The 25,713-nt window shown below is 37.9% G+C and overlaps 1 protein-coding gene across 5 annotated transcripts in view; it reads right to left on the bottom strand.

Moving 5' to 3' along the window:
• NDC1 (NDC1 transmembrane nucleoporin) overlaps positions 1-25,713 on the bottom strand; it is a 48,216-nt gene that overhangs the window by 11,075 nt on the left and 11,428 nt on the right. Inside the window, exons 6-17 of one of the 5 annotated variants that reach the window (XM_073789536.1) lie at positions 24,926-25,034; positions 22,950-23,001; positions 21,164-21,188; positions 19,931-20,023; positions 18,314-18,395; positions 15,500-15,658; positions 13,081-13,326; positions 12,876-12,991; positions 10,165-10,215; positions 8,096-8,159; positions 7,233-7,333; positions 5,593-5,610 (exon numbers count right to left, since the gene is read on the bottom strand). In XM_073789536.1, coding sequence (XP_073645637.1) covers positions 5,593-5,610; positions 7,233-7,333; positions 8,096-8,159; positions 10,165-10,215; positions 12,876-12,991; positions 13,081-13,326; positions 15,500-15,658; positions 18,314-18,395; positions 19,931-20,023; positions 21,164-21,188; positions 22,950-23,001; positions 24,926-25,034 — 1,116 coding nt within the window. Of the gene's footprint in view, positions 1-5,518; positions 5,611-7,232; positions 7,334-8,095; positions 8,160-10,164; positions 10,216-12,875; positions 12,992-13,080; positions 13,327-15,499; positions 15,659-18,313; positions 18,396-19,930; positions 20,024-21,052; positions 21,189-22,949; positions 23,002-24,925; positions 25,035-25,713 lie in introns of all 5 variants that reach the window. The other 4 variants (XM_019937768.3, XM_073789533.1, XM_019937767.3 and 1 more) reach the window with 4 other exon arrangements.

The following is a 25,713-nucleotide window of genomic DNA, read 5'->3' as shown; positions in this document are numbered from 1 at the left end:
CCTGGTTGGGGAACTAAGATCCTACATGCCACGGGGCAACTAAGCTTGTGTGCCACAACTACTGAGCCCGCGCTCCACAACTAGAGAGAAGCCTGCACACCACGAAGAAGAGCCCGCATGCTGCAATGAAGACCCGATGCAGCCATAAGTAAGTAAGTAAGTAAATAAATAAATAAATAAATAAAAGGAGGTTAAGAAATGCATGCTCCTGCCAAGCCCTCACAGAGGTAATTTGATATGGCGGGAAGCAAAGGACTTCAGGTCTAAAAGCCTGGTTTTCAAATTTACTCGACCATTTATTGGCATGATCTTGATTAAGTCATACCGACAGATACAGTCTTTTTGAGAGAGCCTCAGTCATGCAAAGTAAGTCTTATTCTAACTTTATGGGAGTGTTACAAAAATTAAAGAAAGAGCATTTCTTTTGGAGTACTACACAGATATTAGGTAAAGTAGCATAGGATTCTAGAGAAACAAAGAATGGACTGTGACTTGTAGAAGAGTATTGGTCAAGGGTCTCTGGGCCTTCAAACCCATAGTTCTGGCCCTCAAGAACATTCCTTTCCTTTTCCCCATTCTTCCTTCTAACTTCTGTTATCACTTCCTCAGGGAGGCCTTTAATGACTTCATACTTCCTTTCAATCTCCTATTCACAAGACTAGCTTAGACTTGCCTGTTTTATGTTCTCTGATCATCCTGCATTTTTGCATACTGTGGCACTTATTACAATTGTAGTTACTTATTTGTATGATTTTCTATTTTATAGTCTGTAAGCTCCTGGAGGGTAGGTACCATGTATGCCTTTTCTCATTCTATATCATAACACATGGTAAACCATTTGATAATTAACATTTACTGGATGAATGGATATGTGAATAGCATAAAGGTCAACTCCAATATTCCAAGTATATCAAAATTTGACCTTCAGATGATAAGGCAAAAAATATAATAGACAGACCTGATATCCCACCATCAAGGTGACAGTGACTTTTCAAAGACTTGAAGGCTTTCTGAAAACTTTAAAAAGTACTTTTAAAGATGAAAAAGTTCTGGAGCTAGATGATGGTTGATGGTTAAACAACAATGTGACTGTACTTAACGACATAGAAATGTACACTAAAAGATAGTTAAAATGGTAAATGTTACGTTATGTGTATTTTAACACAATTTAAGAAAAATTTGTTTTGATTAAAAAACCACTCTAGGGGCTGCCCTGGTGGCGCAGTGGTTGAGAGTCCGTCTGCCGCTGCAGGGGACACGGGTTCGTGCCCCAGCCCGGGAAGATCCCACATGCCGCAGAGTGGCTGGGCCTGTGAGCCACGGCTGCTGAGCCTGCGCGTCCGGAGCCTGTGCTCCACAACGGGAGAGGCCACAACAGTGAGAGGCCCGTTTTCCGCAAAAAAAAAAACACTCTAGGGGCTTCCCTGGTAGCGCAGTGGTTGAGAGTCCACCTGCCGATGCAGGGGACACGGGTTTGTGCCCCAGTCCGGGAAGATCCCACATGCCACAGAGCGGCTGGGCCCGTGAGCCATGGCCGCTGAGCCTGCACGTCCAGAGCTTGTGCTCCGCAACGGGAGAGGCCACAGCAGTGAGAGGCCCGCGTACCGCAAAAAAAAAAAACCACTCTACAATTTTGGTCCCCAACCTTTATAAGGACACTTTTTAAAGATTATATATATATGTAGACATGTACACATATATATGTATACGTAGTGGAATTCCACAGGATAGTAGTTTTTCTCCATCCACTAATGTAGGAAATAATGCTTTTAAGTGAATTTCTATTTTAATTAACCAAAACAGCATGTAAAAACCTCTGAAAAATAGCTATAAATATGTCAGACAAACATTAATTACTCAGATGACAGCAATATATGTGTGGATTCATGAACCTGTTGTGATACTTGGAATCTCCCAGGAGGGCCTGGCCCACTATTAGGAACAACTGTCCTAGGATATCCATCCCTCCACGGCTTGCCCTCTGAATGATTTGAAGAATGAAAGGCTTCCCCTTTCCTATTTTCTCTTTAATGATTCACAGTGATATGGCTTTTTTATTGATAGTGAAAAATAAAACAAAAGAACAGAACAGTTCCATACAATTTTCCTTAGTAACATCCAGAAGCCTGTATTTTATAACTTGCCTTAAATTCTAAGAGATACTTAGAACTTATTCTCGTTATTAAGAGCAAGTATCCCTCCTACATCACAGAACATAAAACCAAAAACATGTAACAGGGCTCGTATGAGTCTCATGACATCCCTGCCTCTCAAAATGAAGGGGCTTGGGACTATTATAATTAACCCATTACATCAGAACTGTCACTCAAATCAGGCCCCAGAACAGAAGCTTTTGCCCACCAAACCAACCATGAAGCTATCCAGCAGTCATCAAACAAGCATTTAATAAGTGCCTGTCATTTGCCAGGTACCAGGTCAGATGCTAGGAATACAGAATTAAGACAAGGTCCCTGCCTCTGCTCTGACTAGAGACAATAAAAGTAAAGAGACAGGGCTTCCCTGGTGGCGCAGTGGTTGAGAGTCTGCCTGCCGATGCAGGGGACACAGGTTCGTGCCCCGGTCCAGGAAGATCCCACATGCCGCGGAGCAGCTGGACCTGTGAGCCATGGCCTCTGAGCCTGCGCGTCCGGAGCCTGTGCTCCGCGACGGCAGAGGCCACAACAGTAAGAGAACCGTGTACCGCAAAAAAAAAAAAAAAAGTAAACATACAATTAAAATGCAGTATAATAAAGTGATGAAATGGGGATTACAGGGCAGAGCCAGAGAAAAGAAAAATGTGTTCTAAGCAAAGAAGGAAAGAAGCAGCATCATATACAGAGTTAGAGTCTGGTTAAGAAAATAAAATATATTTGGGGGGGAAATGGAATAGTCCATCGTGGTTATTAGAGTAGAGGGCTTATAGGAAGAACAGGATAGTGACTAAAGTCAGAATGAAGGATCCCTGTTAATAAGAGGAGCAAAAGGCCATAGTAATAATTCAGGTCAGAAATGCCAAGGGCTGAAGTGAGGCTGAAGCAGGAGGGATGGGCAAGAGAAAGGGTGGGTGGTTGATATGGGATTGATCCCTTAGAGTTTTGCCACATGGGTGCAACTGAAGGACATGGCAACAAGGAGTTGAAGAACAGGTAACAAGGACCTAATGAAACTTGGAAGCTTTTGCACAGCAAAGGAAACCATAAACAAGACGAAAAGACAACCCTCAGAATGGGAGAAAATATTTGCAAATGAAGCAACTGACAAAGGATTAATCTCCAAAACATACAAGCAACTCATGCAGCTCAATATCAAAAAAACAAACAAACCAAGCCAAAAATGGGCAGAAGACCTAAATAGACATTTCTCCAAAGAAGATATACAGATTGCCAACAAACACACATGAAAAATGCTCAACATCATTAATCATTAGAGAAATGCAAATCAAAACTACAATGAGATATCATCTCACACCGGTTAGAATGGCCATCATCAAAAAATCTACAAACCATAAATGCTGGAGAGGGTGGGGAGAAAAGGGATCCCTCTTGCACTGTTGGTGGGAATGTAAACTGATACAGCCACTATGGAGAACTGTATGGAGGTTCCTTAAAAAAACTAAAAATAGAACTACCATACGACCCAGCAATCCCACTACGGGGCATATACCCTGAGAAAACCATAATTCAAAAAGAGTCATGTACCAAAATGTTCACTGCAGCTCTATTTACAATAGCCAAGACATGGAAGCAACCTAAGTGTCCATCAACAGATGAATGGATAAAGAAGATGTGGCATATACATATAATGGAATATTACTCAGCCATATAAAGGAATGAAACTGAGTTATTTGTAGTGAGGTGGATGGACCTAGAGACTGTAATACAGAGTGAAGTAAGTCAGAAGGAGAAAAACAAATACCGTATACTAACACATATATATGGAAACTAAAAAAAAAAAAAAAAAAAGGTCATGAAGAACCTAGGGGCAAGATGGGAATAAAGACACAGACCTACTAGAGAATGGATTTGAGGTTATGGGGAGGGGAAGGGTAAGCTGGGACAAAGTGAGAGAGTGGCATGGACATATATACACTACCAAATGGAAAATAGATAGCTAGTGGGAAGCAGCTGTATAGCACAGGGAGGTCAGCTTGGTGCTTTGTGACCCCCTAGAGGGGTGGGATAGGGAGGGTGGGGTGGAGGGAGATGCAAGAGGGAAGAGATATGGGGACATATGTATATGTATAGCTGATTCACTTTGTTATAAAGCAGAAACTGACACACCATTGTAAAGCAATTATACTCTAATAAAGATGTTAAAAAAAAAATTGGTAACAAAATGGTTGAAGTGACAGACTATAAGGTCTAAGCTGGATAGGGAAAGACATATGTGTAGCTAGGAGGGAGCCGAAAAACAAAGGAAGTGAAAATATTGACAAAGACAAAGTGTACAGAAGAAGCAAGGGCATAAGAGGCTGTGCTTGGGGGGCCTCTTACATGGGCCCACAGATCTATGGATAGGATTCAGGGCGCAAGAACTCTGGGATAAAAATTACATGCTTATCTTTACTAAGCTCTAATTAAAAATTAGCATTTCTTTCAATTATGAAACAGTAAATCACAATAGCATTAGCAAGTCCTGTGACTTTGCCACCACAGATATCATCAATATCTTCATATCACATTACTATTGCAATTATCTGAAATACCATTCATCATATCACTACTTCAAAGTGATGGGTTAGTAGACTCACTGATAGATCTTGTTATTTAATGCATTAATTAAAAAGCACACATTACTGTATCACAGATTTAATACTTTCATAATTGTATTCTAATATAATTGATTTCCTTTTTAATCCTAAGGACTTTATTTTATGTATTTAAGAACATTATTCTGAGAAAAAGTCCATGGGCTTCATCAGACTGTTAAAGGGACCTTTGGCACAAAAGCATTTAAGGACTCTGACTTAGAGGGTAGAATCCTGGAATTTTAAGCTTTGGAGGTGGAGAATTCAGGGGATGATGAGGCCTGGATGATGGTCAAAGGCTGACACTGATGGGTATGTAAAAGACTGGCGAGGAGGTCAAGGTGTGGGACAAATATCCACGTGGACACTGAATTACTCACTACAGTCAACCTCAGGATATGGGGTGGGAAAGACTGCAAGGCAGTTTGCAAAATCTGATGCCTGCAGAGCATGACCAAAAGGCCGACTGTGATGTGGCCTAGGGGAGAACAGATGCCAGAAGCCTCACACTAGGAAGGGTTTTTATACTCAGAAGCAAAGTATCAAATCACTGGTCCTGTTCTTTGTTCCATTTACCTCTTCTCAACTCTCAAAAACATGCCTCTGCCTCTTTCTACTCTGCCCCTCAACAGTATCCTCCATTCAACTCCTCTGTTTCAAAGTAAATAGGGCCTGACCCTTCGACAAATCTATAATTCTTATCTTCCCAATCAATCAAAGGTAGGAATGACTATAACCAAATAAACAAATTACTTTCCTTGTCATACCTACCCATAGCCAACTATGAAGAATTAGGAATTCTGATGGTGGGGAGGTGAAAAGAAAGTAACTTTGGTGCAGAATACCTTGAGGGCAGTGTGATCCTTGTGAAATCAATTCCGTTTCAACCACCATTTTTTTTTTAATGAAATAGAATGGAAAGCATTAGAATGCAGAGCACATAATAAAAGGTAAGCACTCTTCTAAGAATCTTTTGTTTCTTGTTACACCCACACACCTCTATATTCTGAGTCTAATGTAAATGTACTAGATCATGGTCTAAAAAGTTTGAAAGCCATGGTTCTAAGGGTAGAGCCATTCTCTCTAAAGAGAACCTTATGTAAAAATAAAAGCCCAGGAAAAGATAATAGACAAGTTCAGAGAGAATACAGGATGTGGATCTGCAGCTTTCCCTGGGGTCTACTACACTGCTAATGCCCTGGAATCAGCTCACATTCAAGTCCCAGCTCTGCCACTAACAAGACGTGTGTGTGAGACCTGAGGTAAGTCCCTGCACTACTGAGCCCCTCTCATGTGCAAAACAGGGCCAAAACACCTCCATCTCACTTCACAAGATAGATCTGAGGTTCAAAATAAATAATGATAAGAAATCACTCTGTAGACTATGGAACATTCTACTGTAGTTTTATTTTAAACTACATAGCAAGAGTGATTAAAAAAAAACTATGCTATGTACCAAAGAGATGCCCAAATCATGGTTACCCTATTGTGTGGTTAGACAAGCCAAATATTAGAAGTCGTGGAGAAATAGTAGGAAATTCTTTCTTTAGAGAAAGGCAGCTGGGAAAAGAACCCAAATAATAAAACTACCCATGTGTATAAACATGTCTCAAATAACATACATGAGAAAGTGGGCACAAAGAGGACTCAGAGTGAAGAAAAAAAAAAAATCACTGGTTTTGATGGGTAAGACTTTCTAAGAGGTAAAATGAATTGAGATTTGAAGAAAGGAACAGTAAAGCCTGTTTTCTCTTCGTATCTTAAATTGTTTCCCAAGACCCAAAGATGCACCAGTTTATTATCCTTTAAGCCTAGTTCAGTAACACTCCTCCAGAAAACCTATACAACACACAAGCCCCTACCTCTAAATGCTCCTAGCCCTCAGTGTTTATATTCCTCATCTGACATACAACTAATATTATAAGGCAGTGTAAAACATATCACCCAACATGAAGTTAGGAAAGGCAGCCTAATGGAAAACAAGAAGCATACGTTTTATTTTTCTTCCTTTAAGTCTAGGACTAAAAAGACCTGGTAGTTTAAAACTATGCACCCAGCCTGAAAACAGGAATCTGCTGGCCCCAGCTCTATCTTCTTAAGCCTCTGGCCAATAGGTAACTTCTTATCTGCAGGGTAACTTAACTTCAAGTCACTTTCAGTGGCTACAAATTATGTAAGGATGCAATCTTATAGCACTGAACAGAATTCCAATATCCTAAATAATCTGATTAATATCAGAGGTATATCCTACAGGTTTAGTATACTTTCTTTCTTTGTTACAATACAATTATTACTTATAAATGAATTAAAAGTTTATCTTCCTAGTTTCTCTTAGATTGTAAGTGCCTGAGGGTGAGAATAGTACCATTATTTTGACTTCCAACATATGTTTGTTGCTTAATGTGATATGTAAGAAACAAAGTGAAAAAGCTGGGCAGGGGGAGGGGACAGGACCTCTACTCCACCCAACCCACATATTGCCTACCTCTTGTAGCGTCAACAAAGTATTAAGAATAGCTGGTAGTGTAGTCTGGACAACTCCAAATCTATCTTCTGTAAATGATGCTGCTACTAAGTGAGACAGACCTCAAGTGGAAAAGAAGAAAAAAGTTAAAAGCGAATCAAAATTAGGCAAATCTACTTGCAATACGTCTATTTGGGAAAGGATTAATATTCTGAATGCATAAAAAAACTTCTAAATAAAAAAAGAGGGAGTAATACAATAGAAAAATAGGCAAAAGACTGGAAAAGGCATGGAAAAAGTGCTCAACTGCAACAGTCTTGAATAAGATGACAGTCTCTGCCTTACGTTCTAGTAGGAAAAAGAATTTTTTAAAATAATATTGTGTTTGATAGTGATAAGTGCTAAGAAAACAAAGCGTGATAAGGGTGACAGCTGTGAGGATACTTTTCATAGGGTGGTCAGGAAAGGCCCCTCTGAGGAAGTATCATTTAAGCATTGAGAAGGCAGTATCTGTAAGATGAAAAGAAATAGTTCTTCAGGAACTAGATTTTCATATTTAACCTAAGCTAAATATGGTTAAACATGTTATGTCAACGTAAGTTGACGGTTAAAAAACAATCTATTAATTGCAGTTTTTTTTGAAATAGAGAAAGAGAGGCAAGAACCCCAGGCTCAGTTTATCCACTTATATACAAGGAAAATTTCTGCCTAAATTAAAATACACCTAAATATCTAAGAAAAATGATCTATATAAAACAGAGAAATAACAATGTATCTGAATATTCAAAGATTGAGATCGAAGTCCAGAACTGATCTTTCACGGATTATACTTCAATATTTAACTAATAAAGAAATCATAGTTGCAGTTCACTGAGATTGCTTACCTTCTAATGCCCAAATATGCATTTGGGCATCTGAAAAAACAGCCTGAATGGAGGCCTCTGGGTGCTACAAATACAATAAAGACATTTAAGTAAGTTCCCCTGAAATGATAATTTCATCTAATCAATTATGTAGACTATAACAATAAATATTTCACAGCTGCCTCTGAAGAATTTTAAAACCTGAAATTGTTACACAGTATGATTTAACTGCAATAAAGCATTCTGCTACCAACTCATTGTGTGACCCTTGCCAAGTCTCTAAATCTCGATGGGCCTCAGTTTCTCATTTACAATAAGAGTTGAATAAATAATAAACATATTCAACTCAACCCACCTCAGGGGATTAGCATAGAGATCACTTAAGAGAAGCGTTAAGAATGCTCTTTTTTTTTAAACAAAAGAATTGCCTAAATACATATTACCTCTCTTAAATCGTCTGCCCTCAATCCCACTGCAAAGAAAAACCACCCAACCTTCTTTAATACAGCAAGGTATTGTCGTGTGGAGCAATAATTGGCCCGTGTAAATGGTGGATTTCATAATACACCCAATGAAGCCTACTAAGTACAACAGCATGTTACACGTCCCAGCATTAAGTAGCAGTGTCTACAACTCCTTATCATACAATAGATCCACTTGCAAAATTAGAATCAAAAGCAGCCCTTCACTTCCAAGGAAAAAGGAGATCTTATCTTGTTCAGCCTCTGCTCTGCCACTTACTGGCTATGTGCCCTTAGGCTAGCTACTTGACCCCTCTGAGCCTCAGGTTTCCTTATCTGTAAAATGAGGACAAAAAGACAACTCACAGGAATGCTGTTAGATTAAATGAGGGAACTTAAGTGAAAAGAGCACGGCATACAGAAGACAAAAGGGTAAGTTTTCTTCCCATCCTTCTGAAGCAAAGCTCTGAAGTAAAACTTCAGACAACTCCTCTTCCTCTTGGTGGAAGACGAGACACCTTCCTCCGGGGTCTGATAGTTTAACCAGGGCTCTAATGGATAGCCTTATTGCTAGTTGGGTGGATCCTCCCTGCCACCACAGTGAAAAAACAGTTTCAAGAACTTGAAAGGATTCTTTGCTATGTGTACCTATATTCTATCAGAGTTACTGAGTTCTCTCTCCCCACCAGAGTATGACTCCCAAAGAATAAAAATGAGGAATGTATGCCAATGCAGAGTTTCACTTGAAGGCATTAACTGAGTGCACTATTAGTTAATACTACAGTATCTGGAAAAAGAGAGAAGCTAGATTAAAATAATTAAAACAGGGCTTCCCTGGTGGAGCAGTGGTTGAGAGTCCGCCTGCCGATGCAGGGGACATGGGTTCGTGCCCCGGTCCGGGAAGATCCCACATGCCGCGGAGCGGCTGGGCCCATGAGCCATGGCTGCTGAGCCTGCGTGTCCGGAGCCTGTGCTCCGCAACGGGAGAGGCCACAACAATGAGAGGCCCGCGTACGGGGGGGAAAAAAAAACAAAAATTAAAACAAAAATTCTTTCCCCTACAAATGGGCAAGGTTTTCCTCATCAAAGGATTAACTGACACACAACAGCTGTAGCAGTGAAAACAGGAATGAATTTTTAGCTTCTACCATTGAGATTTACTCCCCTACAGCAGCTGGGGCAGCTGACAGACAAGTTGGAAAGTCATTTAGTTTGTGGTCTGAATTACAACTTTTATCCAACCCAAGTTTAACATCTGCAATCTAACCCAGTCATCTCTCTTCTGAACACCAAATTGGCCATAAAGATGTTAGCAGGACAATGAGCCATGAAGCATCACCATGGATCTACTCATTTTGCAGCAAGGGGCTACACATCAGCACAAAGCTGCCTGCAGCCAGGAAACTGAGAAGGCCAACTAGAGCCAAGCCTCAGGAAGCCACTAAGGTGAGATGTGTGTCTAGGGCAGCCACTGTTAAAAGGGAGGTTTAGTGAAGCATGATGCAGAGCTGTTTGGCTTGCTAGGATCAAGCTAAATATTTAGAAGTCAAATCCTACCTGCTACTTCATTCTTATTTTGTTTCCTCCCCCCCCCCCCCCGTTCCCAATGCTATAACTACATATTCTTACCTTACTGAAAAAATACATTATCAGCACCCGTTTTGATAAGAAATTCTTAATCTGAGTTGGAAAAAGGGAAGAATTAACACATGCACATTTTGCAATTCTACTCAAATATAATATTACACATTTCCAGGTTCTTCCTGACACTAACTTAAATGAAACACTTCACATCTTACAAAGAAAGAACAGTATTTAAGGTAAACTACGTAAATAAATACCTCTGTACTATAAACTGGATAACCAAGATAGGCCATCTAACCTAAACTGCATTCCCATGTACACATGTCTAGCCCTCAAATTTAAGCCCTGTCATAATAAAAAAGGAACTCTAAGTGGTTCTGGTGATATTTTCTAAGACCATATTCTTTCTCAATTCTCTACAACTGTCTTACCCGTTACCTCTTAATACCAAAAAAGAGCATGTTTCCCCTACCAAAAAAAAAAAGATCTTAAGACATGAAGTGGTTTTCTACTAGTTGATATTTACAGGGAAAACAATTTTCTTAATATTAAGCTAAAAGCTATATACCCCAACTGACTTGAAAGTAAATTCATGACATAGCAGTACTTATGGCATATAGAGCCATATGGGATCCTGAAGTTTTGTAAAATGCCTTCAGTTCTGCCCTCTCTATTAATTGATCATTCTATCAATGAACATGATATTATTTCTCCCATCCTAAAAAATAAAACCCTTCTTTGACCCCTCAACTCCTCCCAGCTACTACCCCATTTCTCTGTTCCCCTTATAGCAAAACTCCTTGAAAGATCTAGCTTTTCTTGTGGTTTCCAATTCCTCTCCCAGTCTCTCCTGAACCCACGCCAATCAGGTGTTCATCCCCTCTACTCCACCCAGTAGCTCTTGTCAAGTACTCAATGACCTCCACATTTCTAGCGCAACAGTTCATTCTTAGTTTGAGTCTCATGCTACCTATCAGCATCATCTCTGACACTCACTTCTGTCTGAAACACTTCTTGGTTCTTTCTCACCTCAACGGTGCTCCTTTGCTATTCCTTCTCATCTCCCAGACCTCGTCATTAGAGGGTCCCGGTTCTTGCATCTCTCTTCTTCTATATCTATATTCCCCAAGAATTTTCACGGAGTCTCATGGCTTTTATATTCTGATGACTTCCAAAATTTCATTTCTAACCTGGACTTTCCCCTAGACTCCAGATGTATGTCTCATATCTTATTCAGTATTTTCACTTGGTTGTCTAATAAGTATCTCAAAATTGACATGTCTAAAATCAAACTCATGATTTCCCTACTTTACCCCTATCAAATCTCTTCTTCCAGAATCATCAGTAAATTGCAACTCAATAAACTGCAACTACATTATTTCAGATCCTCAGGCCAAAAACTTTAGTATCAACACTGACTCTTTCACACCACAACCAAACCATAAGCAAGTCCTATTACATCTACCTTCAAAATATATCCAGACCTTGATCACATTTTAGTCTCCACCACAACCACTCTGGTCACAGAGACCATCATCTCCCCCTAGATTACTTTAACAGCTTTACTACTGTCCCTCTGCTTCCACTCCTGCCCTCTGAGGATCTAGTCTCAACATAGCAGCGTTTTTCAAAATGTAAAGTTACATCATGTCATTCTTGTGGGTAAAACCATGCAGTGGCTATCCATCACATTCAGAGAAAATGTCAGTCTTTACAACGGCTAATGGGCCTGACGAGCTCTGGGTGCCTGCTACATGTCTTATCTCACCACCCACCTACCACTCTCCCCTCACTCTGCTCTGGACACACTAGTGTCCATACCGTTCCTCATGCAAGCCAATCCTACTCCCACCTGAGGGCCTTTGCATTTTGCTGTTCCCTGACCTCCCTTCAGGCCTCTGATCAAGAGTCACCCTATCAATGAAATGTCCCCTGATCACACCATATAAAATAGTACTCTCTTCCCCTAGGTACTGGTCTCCTTTACCTGCTCTATTTTCCTACATAGCACGTAAGACATCAAATTTCTTCCCTTTTAAGACATATATTTTTCATATTTTGCACATGACATATCAGGATGCATCTTATAGTCAATAGCATGTCACGGTTTAACTGGCAACTTTTTTTTCTTAGTGGTACGTAAAGTCTTACAATTAATAGTACAGTTGACCCTTGGAAAAACTCGGTTGTTAGGGACACTGACCCTCTTGTAGTTGAAAATCCACCTATAACTTACAATCCGTTCTCTGTATCCACAGTTTTCCACATCAGTGGATTCAACCAACTGCAATCGAGTAGTATTGTAGTATTTACTACTGAAAAAGAATCCACGTATAAGTGGACACACAGTTCAAACCCGAGTTATTCAAGCATAAACTGCATTTTTTATATTCAAAGAAATGTAATACACTTGCTTGCTCACCTCTTTCCCCTCACTAGAATGTAAACATATGGTCAGGGACTTTTGTTTGCTGTTTCCCCAATACCTAAAACCACACCCTATATAGATGAAGAGCTCAATAAATATCTCTTAAATGAAAGAATTCACAGATCAAAGGCACTGTATTAGGTTAAGCCAAATGAAATTGCAATTTCTATAACTCAAAACCAGTCAAATACTGGCAATTTTATATGGGTCAACTTAACACATTAAGCATCCCCAAAGTCCTATTTATTCCTAATGGCTTACTTAAGTGAGATCCTTGATTCTCTCAATGTTACATGTAACTATAAATCCCATACCCGTATCATCCTACCTGTTCACGTTTATTCTGAATCCATGAATAAATCATATTGGGCTGTCTCACTGTCTTACCCTCAGCACTAACAGAGGTAGATGGAGAAGGATTAGAATATTCAGTCATTTGCTGACCTACAAAAAAAAAACCCAAGAAGGTGAAAACTTAGCCTGATTCTCTGTAACTATGACATTTCAAATTTTAGAAAATAAATAGTCCTCACCAGAAGCCGAAGTCCATAATCTTGGCCCTCTTCTTGTAAGCTGAGGACTTTGAGGTGACGCATAGCACGTGTTTACATCAAAAATCCCAGTCATCCGATTCACTACACTAGAGCCAAATGGGGTCGCCAAGGGACTTGCAACATCAGGTGTAGACAATTTTGAGGAGAACAGCGATGTCTTAATTAATGATGGCACTGAAGGCCGAGGCATCTGGCTAGACTTGGGGGTTTGAAAAGTAGTTTCTTCTGTAAAAGAACAGATCCAGTGCTGAAGAGGCAACCTGATCAAAGCAGGCCACTGTGGAGGTTCTCAAATTTTACACATCTCAATTCTTTGTTTAACTCATTTAACCAAGGCTCTGTAGATTGTTTCCATTTAGGTTTACATTCTCAACATCCATATTTTACTACTGCAACTTGGTGACCACTCAAGGAGCTTTATACATCTTTTTCTGTCAGGGTGGTACAGCCCACGTTTTTTTTCTCTAAACAGGTATCTTCATCTTCAAGGTCAATTTTTCTAACTCTAAGCTGCTTTGAGTGAACCTATCAACTTATACTTTTTTTTCAAATGGCAACAACCTTATTGCATTAGAATATGCCCAGGGTTACTGCATGATCTTACTGTAACTATTACTTGGCTGAATCAAATCTACAGTGTGAAAATGTACAGAGAGAGTGCTAATCTTACCCCATTTTCCCCAGAGTTCTTTCAAGTTAACAGAAGTCACACCAGAGACTCATTTGCCTACAAATCTGATCTGTAAACAGCTTCTTCAAAAGTTATCTCATAACTGTACCAATTTATAGAGTCTCTTGTACAAAAATAGAAGAACATCTTTCTGCCACTCCAGTACAAGGCACAAAGACAAATAAATTACACTAGTATTCTATCTTTTTAATAAAACTGGCATAAGACATCAAACATTTAAAGTACCAAATTTTCATGACATGACTCTTTAAGGGTTAATGGCAATAACAAATATTTGGAGAATCGATTTACAAATTAAGATTGGGGTTTTTAAGTTTTGCGGTTATTCCTCAAAATTAGAGGCAAATTTTGACTGAGTAATGGGATATGACAACAATTTAAAATAATGAATAATCCATATTTGGTCTGGCCCAGGATCTCCCCCAACTCAGAATTACAATGATCTTTCTAACATGCTAATTTGATGTAACTATAACTACTCAAAATTCTCTAACAGTGCCACATCTAAAGGATAAAATTTAAACTCCTCCTTTCATTATCAAACATCATCCTACCCATTCAGACTCCTTTTTGACAGACTTCCTTTTAGCAGTTACATTGTCTTGTCATTATTCGTGTGCCTCCCATGAAAAGGTCAGTTCCAAGAATGTTTTTTCATCTTCAACTCTTTGGCTTCTAGCACAGTGCTTGGTACATGGTAGGCATTCAATAAATGCTTGCTGAATAAATAAATGCTAAGCTGAATGCTAAGAACATCTGAAACACTCTAGAGTCTTCTAAAATCTGACATTCATGAACTTATCTAAATCACTTTTCTTTTGTAATCTCTTTGTTTTTGGTCTATGACCCCAGCAGAGTAATGAAGTCAAAGATGTGTTTGCTTTGGCCCATAGAGTGATTTTTTTAAATATCAAGATTAGGTGCCAATGTTTAAAAGTGGTAGATTTTCCCTAAAACTTCTTCAGGCTTCTCTTTAAAAGAAAAAAAAAGCCCAGAAGTTCAGATACTGGGTCCAAATTTCCATATGGGAACAATGGACTGAAGCTAACCCGCAGCTTCCCATTTCAGATGAAGACTGTGCTCTCAAGTTTACCACAGTCCTCACCCAGCCAGTTCTGCCCATTTTCATTAAATGCCTGGCTCCAAAAGGCACTGGAACATTAAGTCTTTTTATCAGTCTTACATTCCTAGGTATTGTCTACTTAAGGTGTTTTGTGAAATAGCATAGGTTCCTCCACCTGTACTTTTTCCTCTCAGCTTTCATCTTTCAAACATTATATCAAGCTATCTTAAAACAATGAATGTGATGCCCCCATCCCCAAATCACCGAGTCATTGCAGTTGCTCCTCTCTGGGCACCGCCCAGGAACTTTTTATCTCTGGGATACTGCAATCACAGCAGCATCCAGTATTACCTGTAAAGATTCACCTGGCTCTCTACTAGAGTAAGCTGAAGTCCTCTATTTGATGATTAACATTTTGTTAGCCTTTTTAACACCACCACCACCACACTGGACTTAATTTTTTCAATCTACAATAGTACCCAGGCCTTTTTCTTGATTCAGTACAATATCCCATATATTGGATCAATTTTCCCTAAAAGTATATACTTCACACTTATATACATATCCTTACATTAACTACTGTTACCTTCCGTAGGAAATAAAATGTAAGTGCTTTCCCCTCTCTTAGTAGTATTAGGAGTTACCTGGAGAATTCAATTTCTTAGGTTCCACTGGGTAGGATGAAGACATCACTCTCCCATTTGTAGCAGCAGCTTCTTGATAGAGTACAAGTTTCTGAGTCATATCATTTAAAAGATTCAAACACTCTCTTGAAATGGCTGTCCAACTGTGGGGATGTCCACCTAGGAGGTCCAAATACCAGCTTTTAAAATGTAGATAATCTTATGGTCTCCTCTCAAAATGAGGAGAAAAATCAACAAGAAATGCTATATTACACTTCGCATCAGGGCCCACTTTTCTCAGTCAAGCTACCATTTACACTCATGCCATCTAATACACAGCAGGAGTTCAATAAATATTTGGATGAAATAATTTTCCTAAAAGTCTACAAGCAAAAATTTGCTATTTTACCATTAAAAAAAAACATTCTCAAATTGGTTGCTAAAATAAAGCCAAACATTTTTGCACAGTTTGAGTGAAAAAGACCCAGGTTACTTCACTAGCAGTACTGAACAGACTGAAGACTTATGACAATGAACATGTCTAATGAGAAGCACCCCATGGCCCCCAGTGACCTCTAAATTGCTGTGGCTCACCCACTGTGCTTCCTTACATTTTCATTTGCAAAAGAGCCCTTATTTGCTATTACATCTATAGAAGTGACACACTATTTGACAGTGATCATACTTTATACTGAGTGTTTATGTATCTGCTATCTTATTATTTAACTACTGTGATCCACACTCTTAAAAATTCCCTTAATTCTCATTATCTTTTGATTTTCTAAAATCTTTATCTCCAATAGCTGTCATGCAAAAATCGACTGTGCGTTGAGAATAGCAGAGGAGTCCACTGAAAACTGGTTTCTCCATCCTGGGCATTAAACAATCATTCTCTCTTCACTTAGGTCCCTCCTTAAATCTTTCTTCCCATTTACAACTTAAGAGGAATACCACTTAACCTGAAAACAAACAAAATACTCCATCAATAGGCCCCAGGACATTTTTTTTCCTAAATTATTTTTTTTTAAATTTCTTTATTTATTTATTTTTGGCTGCGTTGGGTCTTTGTTGCTGCACATGGGCTTTCTCTAGTTGCAGTGAGCAGGGGCTACTCTTCGTTGAGGTGCGTGCGCTTCTCATTGCAGTGGCTTCTCTTGCTGCAGAGCACGGGCTCTAGGTGCGCAGCTTGAGTAGTTGTGGCTCGCGGGTTCTAGAGTGCCAGCTCAGTAGTTGTGGTGCACGGGCTTAGCTGTCCATGGCATGTGGGATCTTCCCGGACCAGGGCTCGAACCTGTGTTCCCTGCATTGGCAGGCTGGTTCTTAACCACTGAGCCACCAGGAAAGCCCCCCAGGACGTTTTTTACCGCTGTATCACAGGACCAGTAAGGAACTATGTAATGGTCCAGTTACATTTTTTTTTCTTCCAGTTTTCAGATATAATTGACATACAGCACTGTATTAGGCTTAAAGTATACAGCATAATGATTTGACTTACATACATCATGAAATGGTTATCACACTAAGTTTAGTGAACATCCATCAACTCTTATAGATACAAAATTAAAGAAATAGAAAAAAAAATTTTCCCTGTGATGAGAACCCGTAGGATTTACTCTCTTAACAATTTTCATATATAACATACAGCAGTGTTAATTATATTTATCATGTTGTACATTACATCCTTAGTACTTACTTATCTTATAACTGGGAGTTTGTACCTTTTGACTGCCCTCATCTAGTTCCCCTGCCCCCACCCCTTGCCTCTGGTAACCACAAATCTCATCTCTATTTCTATGACCAGTTACATTTTAATAATATGTTCTCTGGCAGAGAACATGCCATCCTGGTACGGTTTACTTGAATATCTTGTGAAAACATTTAGTGTATAGAGAATTCTTAAGTAAACCTCAGTCTGCTAGAAAAGTATTGCTACAGTTAATTTTCCACAGCATCAGCACTGGATTTTTCATACTACCAAAAGGAGAGTGGCTCCAATCATCTATATTTTTATATAACTGGATTTTATTTCCATGTATTTCCATGTAATATGTAATATGTAAACTATAGGTTTATTTTATAATGTGGGAATTGGCGAGTTTGGCAAAATAATGAAGAGCTTATTACAGAGATGTAAAGCTACCCAGGTTCTGTCCCCACTGGTGCTGGGCTGGAAGGCTTTCCCTCTAGGAACAAGGCAGAGCACTACTGGCCCAGCTGCAGTCTGGAGGAGCTCGGCAAGTAACAATGAAGTGTTTCAGAGTTGCCAAGAGTGTCCTTGGGCCTATCACCATCAAGTCTATTGATAGTTTCTTTTCACTTCTTTTTTTAAAAAGGAAGGCAAAGTTGCATGGCAGGAAGGGGGAGCTCTGCACTTAAGAGTCAAATGACAGAATTTCTTATTCCAACTCTGACATTAACTTTATTAAGCCATTTTAATCTCTCTCAGACTTAGGTCCTCCATAAGGATTAAACCATCTGATTTTTAAGACCCCTTATAGCATTAAAACTTCTAGGATTCTTAAACTGTACTTTTCTGCTCTAAAACTGTCAGCCTACCTCATAATTTCTTCAGGTGAAGGGAATGAGAGGACAGAAGGAAATAATATAAAAATTTAAATATACTTTTCCTGGAAATATAATTTCTAACCACAGCAATGCAAACAGTTGTACAATGTTTAAATCAATACTTCATTTAATGGAAGTATTATTAAATATGTGTGATATTTAATGATGTGTGATATTTTAATAAGTATATCGAGCTCACCAAACTTTAAGTGGAACACTTTCTGCACACACATACTCAGTTCCTATTAGGTCTATTATTTTTAGCAATACCTGGCTGGCTAAGGCTAAAAACTTCTTGTCTTCGTGAAGGAGAATATTGAGAAAGCAACATCAGGTCCTGCAAGGCCAAATACTGAAAGGGAAAAAAATACACACTATTTAATTTTTTTAACCTCTATATAAAATCTTATTTATGAATGGGGCTCAATACTACATACCTAAGGGGAAATCAGTTGAAATTTTTCATGAAGGAAATACTTTTCAGAACCATAACCTTCCTTTCTAGACTTCCAGAACCTTCTTGCCTCTACCCTCTGTAGGCTACCCTAGTCACTGTGGGCTCCAGCTACCGAGGAACTACGGAACTCTCTGTGTTCCTTCCCACCTTATAGTGGGAAACTTAAAACACCACTTCCTACTGGAACTTCCCTGGCCTCCCCGGCAAAAACATATACTCACACAGCTCTCAACCATGGTACTTACCATAATTTATTGTAACTGCCTGCTTACTTGTCTCACCGGGTTCCACCCACTAAACTGTGAGGCAGGGATAATGTTTTGCTCGCTGCCACGTCCAAAAGCAGTGCCCAGGCACACAGTAGAGACACAACATATGCTGTACTTTTTTACTCAAAATCCTCATTTTGTTCCCTGGCAAACCACTTCACTCATCATTCAAGATACCATCCCTTCTGCGAAGGTTTCCTGCTTTGGTCCCAAGCAGAGTAAGTGGTTCCCACTGCACTTACCACAGTAAATTTTCATTATTTTGTGTATCTGCCTTTTCCATTAGGCTGTGCTTTGTCTTATTCATCATTACACCCTAAGCAACTAGCAGTGACTAACATCTGCCCAGTAAATAAAGATCTTTTAAATAACCAAATGAGTAACTGATATTTTTGTTTATCTAATAAATTAGTCATAATTGATATTTAAAGGTAATCAGAACCTTAGTGGGTCATTTTCTTATTAGTTTACAACTTTTCTAGAGTGTAATCCAAACTCTAGGTTCTATTTTAATTCTTTTTTAAGTACTATGACCTCTTAACAAGATCATATATATTGTAGTTCTACTTTTAAAATTTCAAAATGAAACTTAAATCAAAACAATTTATTCTCACTTAGGTTGATTTATAAACGTACTGCAACTTCTTTAGACTCTTTTGATTAAAATTTGTTTTAGATTATCATTATTCAAATTTTAAGAGAGTTCATTGAATATGTACACACTATCAAGTACTTCCTTTGATCATAACAGCCAACAATTCTATATAAGTGAAAATATACCTTAAACCAATTATTAAAAAAAAAAAAATCAGTGTTTTGTTTTGCTACCATGAAGAATTTGTGAAAAGCTAACGTATATGGTTGTATATTATATTTCATGCTTGAAATATTTTTATATCTCTCCTAAATACAGAATTAGTCTAGCTTATACACATACGTTACAATATATACTTGCATCTTAGTCACTTGGAATGAAAACTGAAAAAGTAAACAGCATTTAATGTAGCATGTAGGTGATTTTTACAATACTTTTTACAGTATTAGAATATTCTAGGCCCTCAAAAAATATATCGAAATACTTAATTATGCAAATATTAAGTCTATCCCATAAGGTAAGTTAGAGATGACTGTGTAAAGACACAAAATGCATAGTTCCGCTACCTTTATGATGAGGGGAGGATTGCTGTTTAAAACTTTCGGGAGGCATTCATCTGACTCTTCTGAAAATGGTGGTTGAACAGGGAACAGACGAGCCTATCAAATATAATCAAATATAAAGACTATGGAATGATTATTTTCATGACTTAATTACATTCAGTAAATTAGCACTATTTGAAATTTATTATAAAGGAGACAATACAACCAAACTAACATCTTTAGTGTTCCTCGCAAAAACAGATTGCATTGAAATTACATGTACCCAAATACACTACCTTCTAACATGTAACTTTCCCAATTTTACTAGATCTCTGACTTCCAATAATAGAAACAAATTTAAGAAAAAATTCTCTGAAGTCACTGGAGGGTACAAACCTACAGAGATGGTAAAATAAAACAGAAACACTCATTTTCTAAGACAAACATTTGGATGATGAAGACAATGCAATTCCTACTCATTTAAAATCATTTCTTCAATATAAATTTTTAAAAGTTCCTTCAAAGAACAAGTATTTTGGGCTTCCCTGGTGGCGCAGTGGTTGAGAGTCCGCCTGCCGATGCAGGGGACACGGGTTCGTGCCCCGGTCTGGGAAGATCCCACGTGCCGCGGAGCGGCGGGGCCTGTGAGCCATGGCCGCTGAGCCTGTGCTCCGCAACGGGAGAGGTCACAACAGTGAGAGGTCCGCGTACCGCAAAAAAAAAAAAAAAAAAAAAAGAAGTATTTTATTGCCTTCCTTATATTTAAATATTTTAATACTGATCAACAGTATCTATATCAATAGCATGTAAAATTAATTTAAAATTCAGGCCAATCTAGTATATGCTCAGTAGAGAAATAGAAACTTTCAGATGAGAATTACACTATAGATAAAACATAGTAAGTACCACTAACAGTTCATTCAGTTTAGTTTTCAAACATTAAGAACACTAACACTGTTCCTCAGAAAAAAATACAAATAAATGATGGTTATAAAAGATACATGCCTTATGAAATCTCAGAAGAAAAACCAAAACCCAACTTCTCAAAATGGCTTTGGGCACAACAACATGCTGATCAGTGCTCTACTAAAAATAAACCTCTGCACTCCAAAACAGAAAAGTACTGACAAAAAACTCAATACTAACCTCTGTGGCATAGATTTTGAAGAGGATCCACGAGATGTACCAAGTCATCAGGACAAAGACACCACAGAGCCAGACATGGTAAAGTAATGAGAGATTCAAGAGGCCACTCACAGTGTCAAGAGGTCTATGAAACTGCCTGTGAAAGCAGAAATTACTATTTAATCCTGTAGGAAAAATACAATCTAAGCATTTAAGAGACATGAGGCCCTACACTGAGAAACAAACAAATCCTATTTCTAAATAATAATGGTGATAGATTCCTCTCCTTTTGTACCCTGTACAGTTCTTTCACTAATACCTTCTTACAAAGTACACAAGGGAGCCTTAAGGGAAGAGCAGACCTAAACTAGCTCTTAGTTTCTTGCATTCCAAATCTTCACTGTCACTTTCTATAATGGAAGAAGTCTCCCCTAGAGACTGGGTAAAATTTTATTATTGTTGTTTTGTAGCTTGATACTTAAAAACCATTCAGCATGACTAGCACCTCTCCTGGACCAGATTTCAGCTCTATCTGTATATGTATAAACAGTTTCATAGTAGTTAAGAACACAAAGTACTATCTAAAAATAACAAACTTTACTTTTAAAATAAGTTAAGAAACTCTGTTAGAATGCTAAATAAAGGGAATGCAGGCAATGTTACCAAAACCTTGAAGAGCTCAATTTGCAAAGTCATTATAATCCTACAATCATACTTAGCAATTGTGAAAACAGGACTAGAACCTCTGACTCTGCTATTTGTAAATGTTGTGATTTTGTTAATCACTTGACCTAACCTACCCTCAGTTTCCTCATCCATATGGTGGCATAATCTCTTCATTCTACCTCTTAGGGCTTTTATGAGATTTAAAACAGTTTATGTTAGGAGTGCCCAGCGTAGTACTTGACCTTCCTTGGGGTTGGGGTGGCGGTGGGGATGACAAAGTTTTTTTTCTGCTTTTAAATAAGCATCACTGAGGGCCTGGCATACATTAAGTCCAGAATATCAGGCACTGCCATACAAACAAAACATTTTTTAGGTGAAAGGAGGAAAAAAGTATTATATTAAATTTCTATCAATACCATTATTATTTTTTTCTTTCCATTTGACCAAGTATAAAACCTGGGCTAACATAATAAATGACCCACACGTTTGGTTTCATATATAGTGATTAAGCAGAAGACAAAACTAAATTTTACCTAGCAACTTTTAAAAGTCAGGAATTTTTTGAAATCTACACTGGAGAAACCATAATACCTCAAACATCCATTAATGTCGATATTCCCACTCCTCAAAAGTGATAATAGTTAAGATCATACAAAAGTATCACAGTGGAATAACCAATAATTAGAAGAACAAATACTAATAGAGAAGTTTACATTTATTCGCTAAATAAAGATTAAAGCTTTGCCTATGTGCAAAGTGCATAAGGAATAACTAGAACAATAAACCCCAATGCTGTCACTCCATTGCTACTTATGACCTTCAACTGGTCACGTGACCTGACTCAAATCTGGTTTCCTCACAGGTAAAATTAGAGTAAAACCATAGTATGGTGCTCACCTACCACAACATAGCAAAGAATGATTATTGAGGAGAAAAACAAAAGAGAGGTATGTCCATGCAACTCAAGAAATCCACTTATATAAAAGCTGTATCTAACAAAAAAGGAATTATCATTGCTTATTTTTGGGGAAAGGAACTGGGTGACTAGAGACAGAGGCCAACAGATTCACCATATACCCTTTTATATACCATTGGAATTTTAAATTATGTGAACTATGTGTATTCAAAAATGAATGCAATTTTTTTAAAAATTTAAAGGCTAAATCTAAATAAAACATCTGGAAAGTAGCAAACATCTAAAAGGATGGAGAGAATTAAAAGCATTAAAATTAGACTTTTCAGGATCACTTACTCATCTAACTGAAGGTCCATAGCAGTGCTAATCCAAGCTTTGGGAATGTGGCCTGAAATGAAAAAACACCATGCTATAATCATAAAAAGTTAATGAAACAAATCTTAATCATGCTTTGGAACATGAGGTAGATGAGATGACCAAGTAGACACCAAGACCTCAGTCAAAATGCTAGACTTTGATTAGGAATGGGCAGAAAAAGAGAGTAATTTCTAAATACAGGCAGTCCTTGCTTTGCACACGTCCAACATGTACATATTTCAGTTACTGTGGTTTAGTAACACCAGCCTGCAACAACACAATTCAAATTTCAGTTACTGTAGCCTTAGCTGTGCATAACTGAATATAGCAATTCTAGCTTTTCAGTAGTACACAAATCAGTATATAGATAACAGATGGACATCCTTTCTTTCAAAGTCTGTTAGTGATTAGTCACTCACTTCTGTTATTCAGTTCTGGCACAGACAGCAAAGCATGTAGTTGTGTTGCCTCCTTATCTGCCATGATAAATCTCCATGACATTTTACCAAAACGAAAAACTGAAAGAGGAAACTGGCCAAAAAGACCAAAGTGCAACAAAGAAATGAAAAGTGGTAACACTGGAAATCTGAATGAAACATAACTGGAATTAAAGAAGAAATAGTTGGCATGGATATGTTGACACAGCTGCTACGTCAGCCCAAATGTATTGATACAACAACAGGGGAACATCCAGGCTGATTGCAGTAGGTTAATAAAAAACAACAAAGTGTTAACATTAAAATGACAATTATAAAAGCTACGTAGAAAAATGCATTATATAAACTAAAAATTTTTTAAAGTAGACAACAGAATGGCCTATGCACAAATAGAACAATTTTGTAAAATTATTCCACAGAAAAAAGTAGAACCAGAAAATGTTATAGTCTGAAAACAGTGTTTTAGAATGCTGGATTTTGTTTATATTAATATATGTTGCTATTGAGATTAAGGTTTCCATTCAATTTGTACTGTTCATTATATTAAATAAGCTGCATCTTTGTGCTTAAAATTCATGTTAATAAATTCTACAATGTCCCCTTAGCAACAGGGTATTTCTGTTGTATTAGTTAGCAAGTTACAAAAAGTTATAAAAAGGAATATGTTATTTATAGAGTAATGACTAAATGATATACAATATTTTCTTTTTTTTTAAAGGATATATCTTTTTATGTGGTAAAAAATACATTATAAAATTTACCATCTTGACCACTTTTAAGTGTATATACACTGTATGGCACCTTGTCATACAACAGCTCTCCAGAACTTTTTCACCTTGCAAAACTGAAACTCCATGTCCATTGAACAACTCCCCCTTCTCCCCTCCCTCCAGCCCCTGGCAACCACTATTCTACTTTCTATTTCTAAGAGTTTGACTACTTTATTTATTTATATATTTTAAAATATTTATTTATTTATTTATTTTGACTGCGCCATGTCTTAGTTGTGGCACACAGGATCTTCGTTGCAGCACGCAGGCTTACAGTTGTGGCATGCATGTGGGATCTAGTTCCCCAACTAGGATCGAACCTGGGCCCCCTGCATTGGGAGTCTGGAGTCTTACCCACTGGACCACCAGGGAAGTCCCTTGACTATTTTAGACACCTCGTATAAGTGGAATCATGTAGTATTTGTCATTTTGCGCCTGGCTTATTTCACTTAGTATAATGTCTTTAAGGTTCATCCATGTTGTAGCATGTGACAGGCTTTCCTTCTTTTTTAAGGTTGACTATTATTCCATTGTATGTATATACCACATTTTCTGTAACAATATCCTCTCTTAACTAGTCTTTGAACGTTTGAATCTAAATCTAAACACTTAATCGAAACAAGCAATCAGCTGGGCTAATCACATACCTACAATTGTAGGAAATATATAAATACAATCAAGAATGACTCTGATATTTTCTGAGCTGTGAGCTAATACATATACTGTATCAAAAAGCAGAAATTCTTACCAAGAAAATAATACACAATGCAGAAACTTCTAAGCAGGAACAGCGATTCCACACAACTATGCTTAACTAGCAAAGGCAGAGACCTCCTGAAGCGCAAGAACTTGTATTGCTGTGGAAGAAAAGAAAACCAGAATCAAATGACATTCAAACAAAGGTTCTTTTTTATTCCAAAGCAAGCACATAACTATAACGGTCCGCACAAAAACATAATCACTGCATAAAAAGACAAAGTTTATTCCAGAGGTAAAAAAATCATCCATTTCAGATGTTAAAGTATTTAATATTTACATTATACAACATCTCATTGATATGAGATCAGAAATGAGAAAATTAACAATATCAATCTATACTTATAGTAAGAACCACAGAGATGGAGTAAGTACAAAAAACATAATAATAGTTACAACAATAGCAGCTAACATTCTTTGGATGCTTATCACATACCAGGTAGTGTTCCAAGCACTTTAAATGCATTAATCCATTTAACACTCACAACAACCCCATGAAGGAGGTTCTTTTATTATCCCCATCTTACAGATGAGAAAACCAAGGCACAGAGAGGGTAAGTAACTTAACCAGCGTTACCAGCTAGCACAAGAAAAATCTGCGATTTTAATGCAGGCAGGCTGGCTTCAGAGTCTGCAACCTTAAAGATAATGTATGCTGCCTTTACACTAAAATTTTTCACATGCTCTTTACAGAAAAATAGGAGGTAGTGAAGAAGACACGAGACTAAGAATTGGGAGACCTGAGTTCTGTGCTTCCTCTTTCTGTATAACGTTAAGTCA

The sequence above is a fragment of the Tursiops truncatus genome, chromosome 1 (genome assembly GCF_011762595.2).
Source record: "Tursiops truncatus isolate mTurTru1 chromosome 1, mTurTru1.mat.Y, whole genome shotgun sequence".
Classification (NCBI taxonomy): Eukaryota; Metazoa; Chordata; class Mammalia; order Artiodactyla; family Delphinidae; genus Tursiops; species Tursiops truncatus.
The sequence above is the reverse complement of the archived record's forward strand: the minus strand, read 5'-3'. Positions and strand labels throughout refer to the sequence as shown.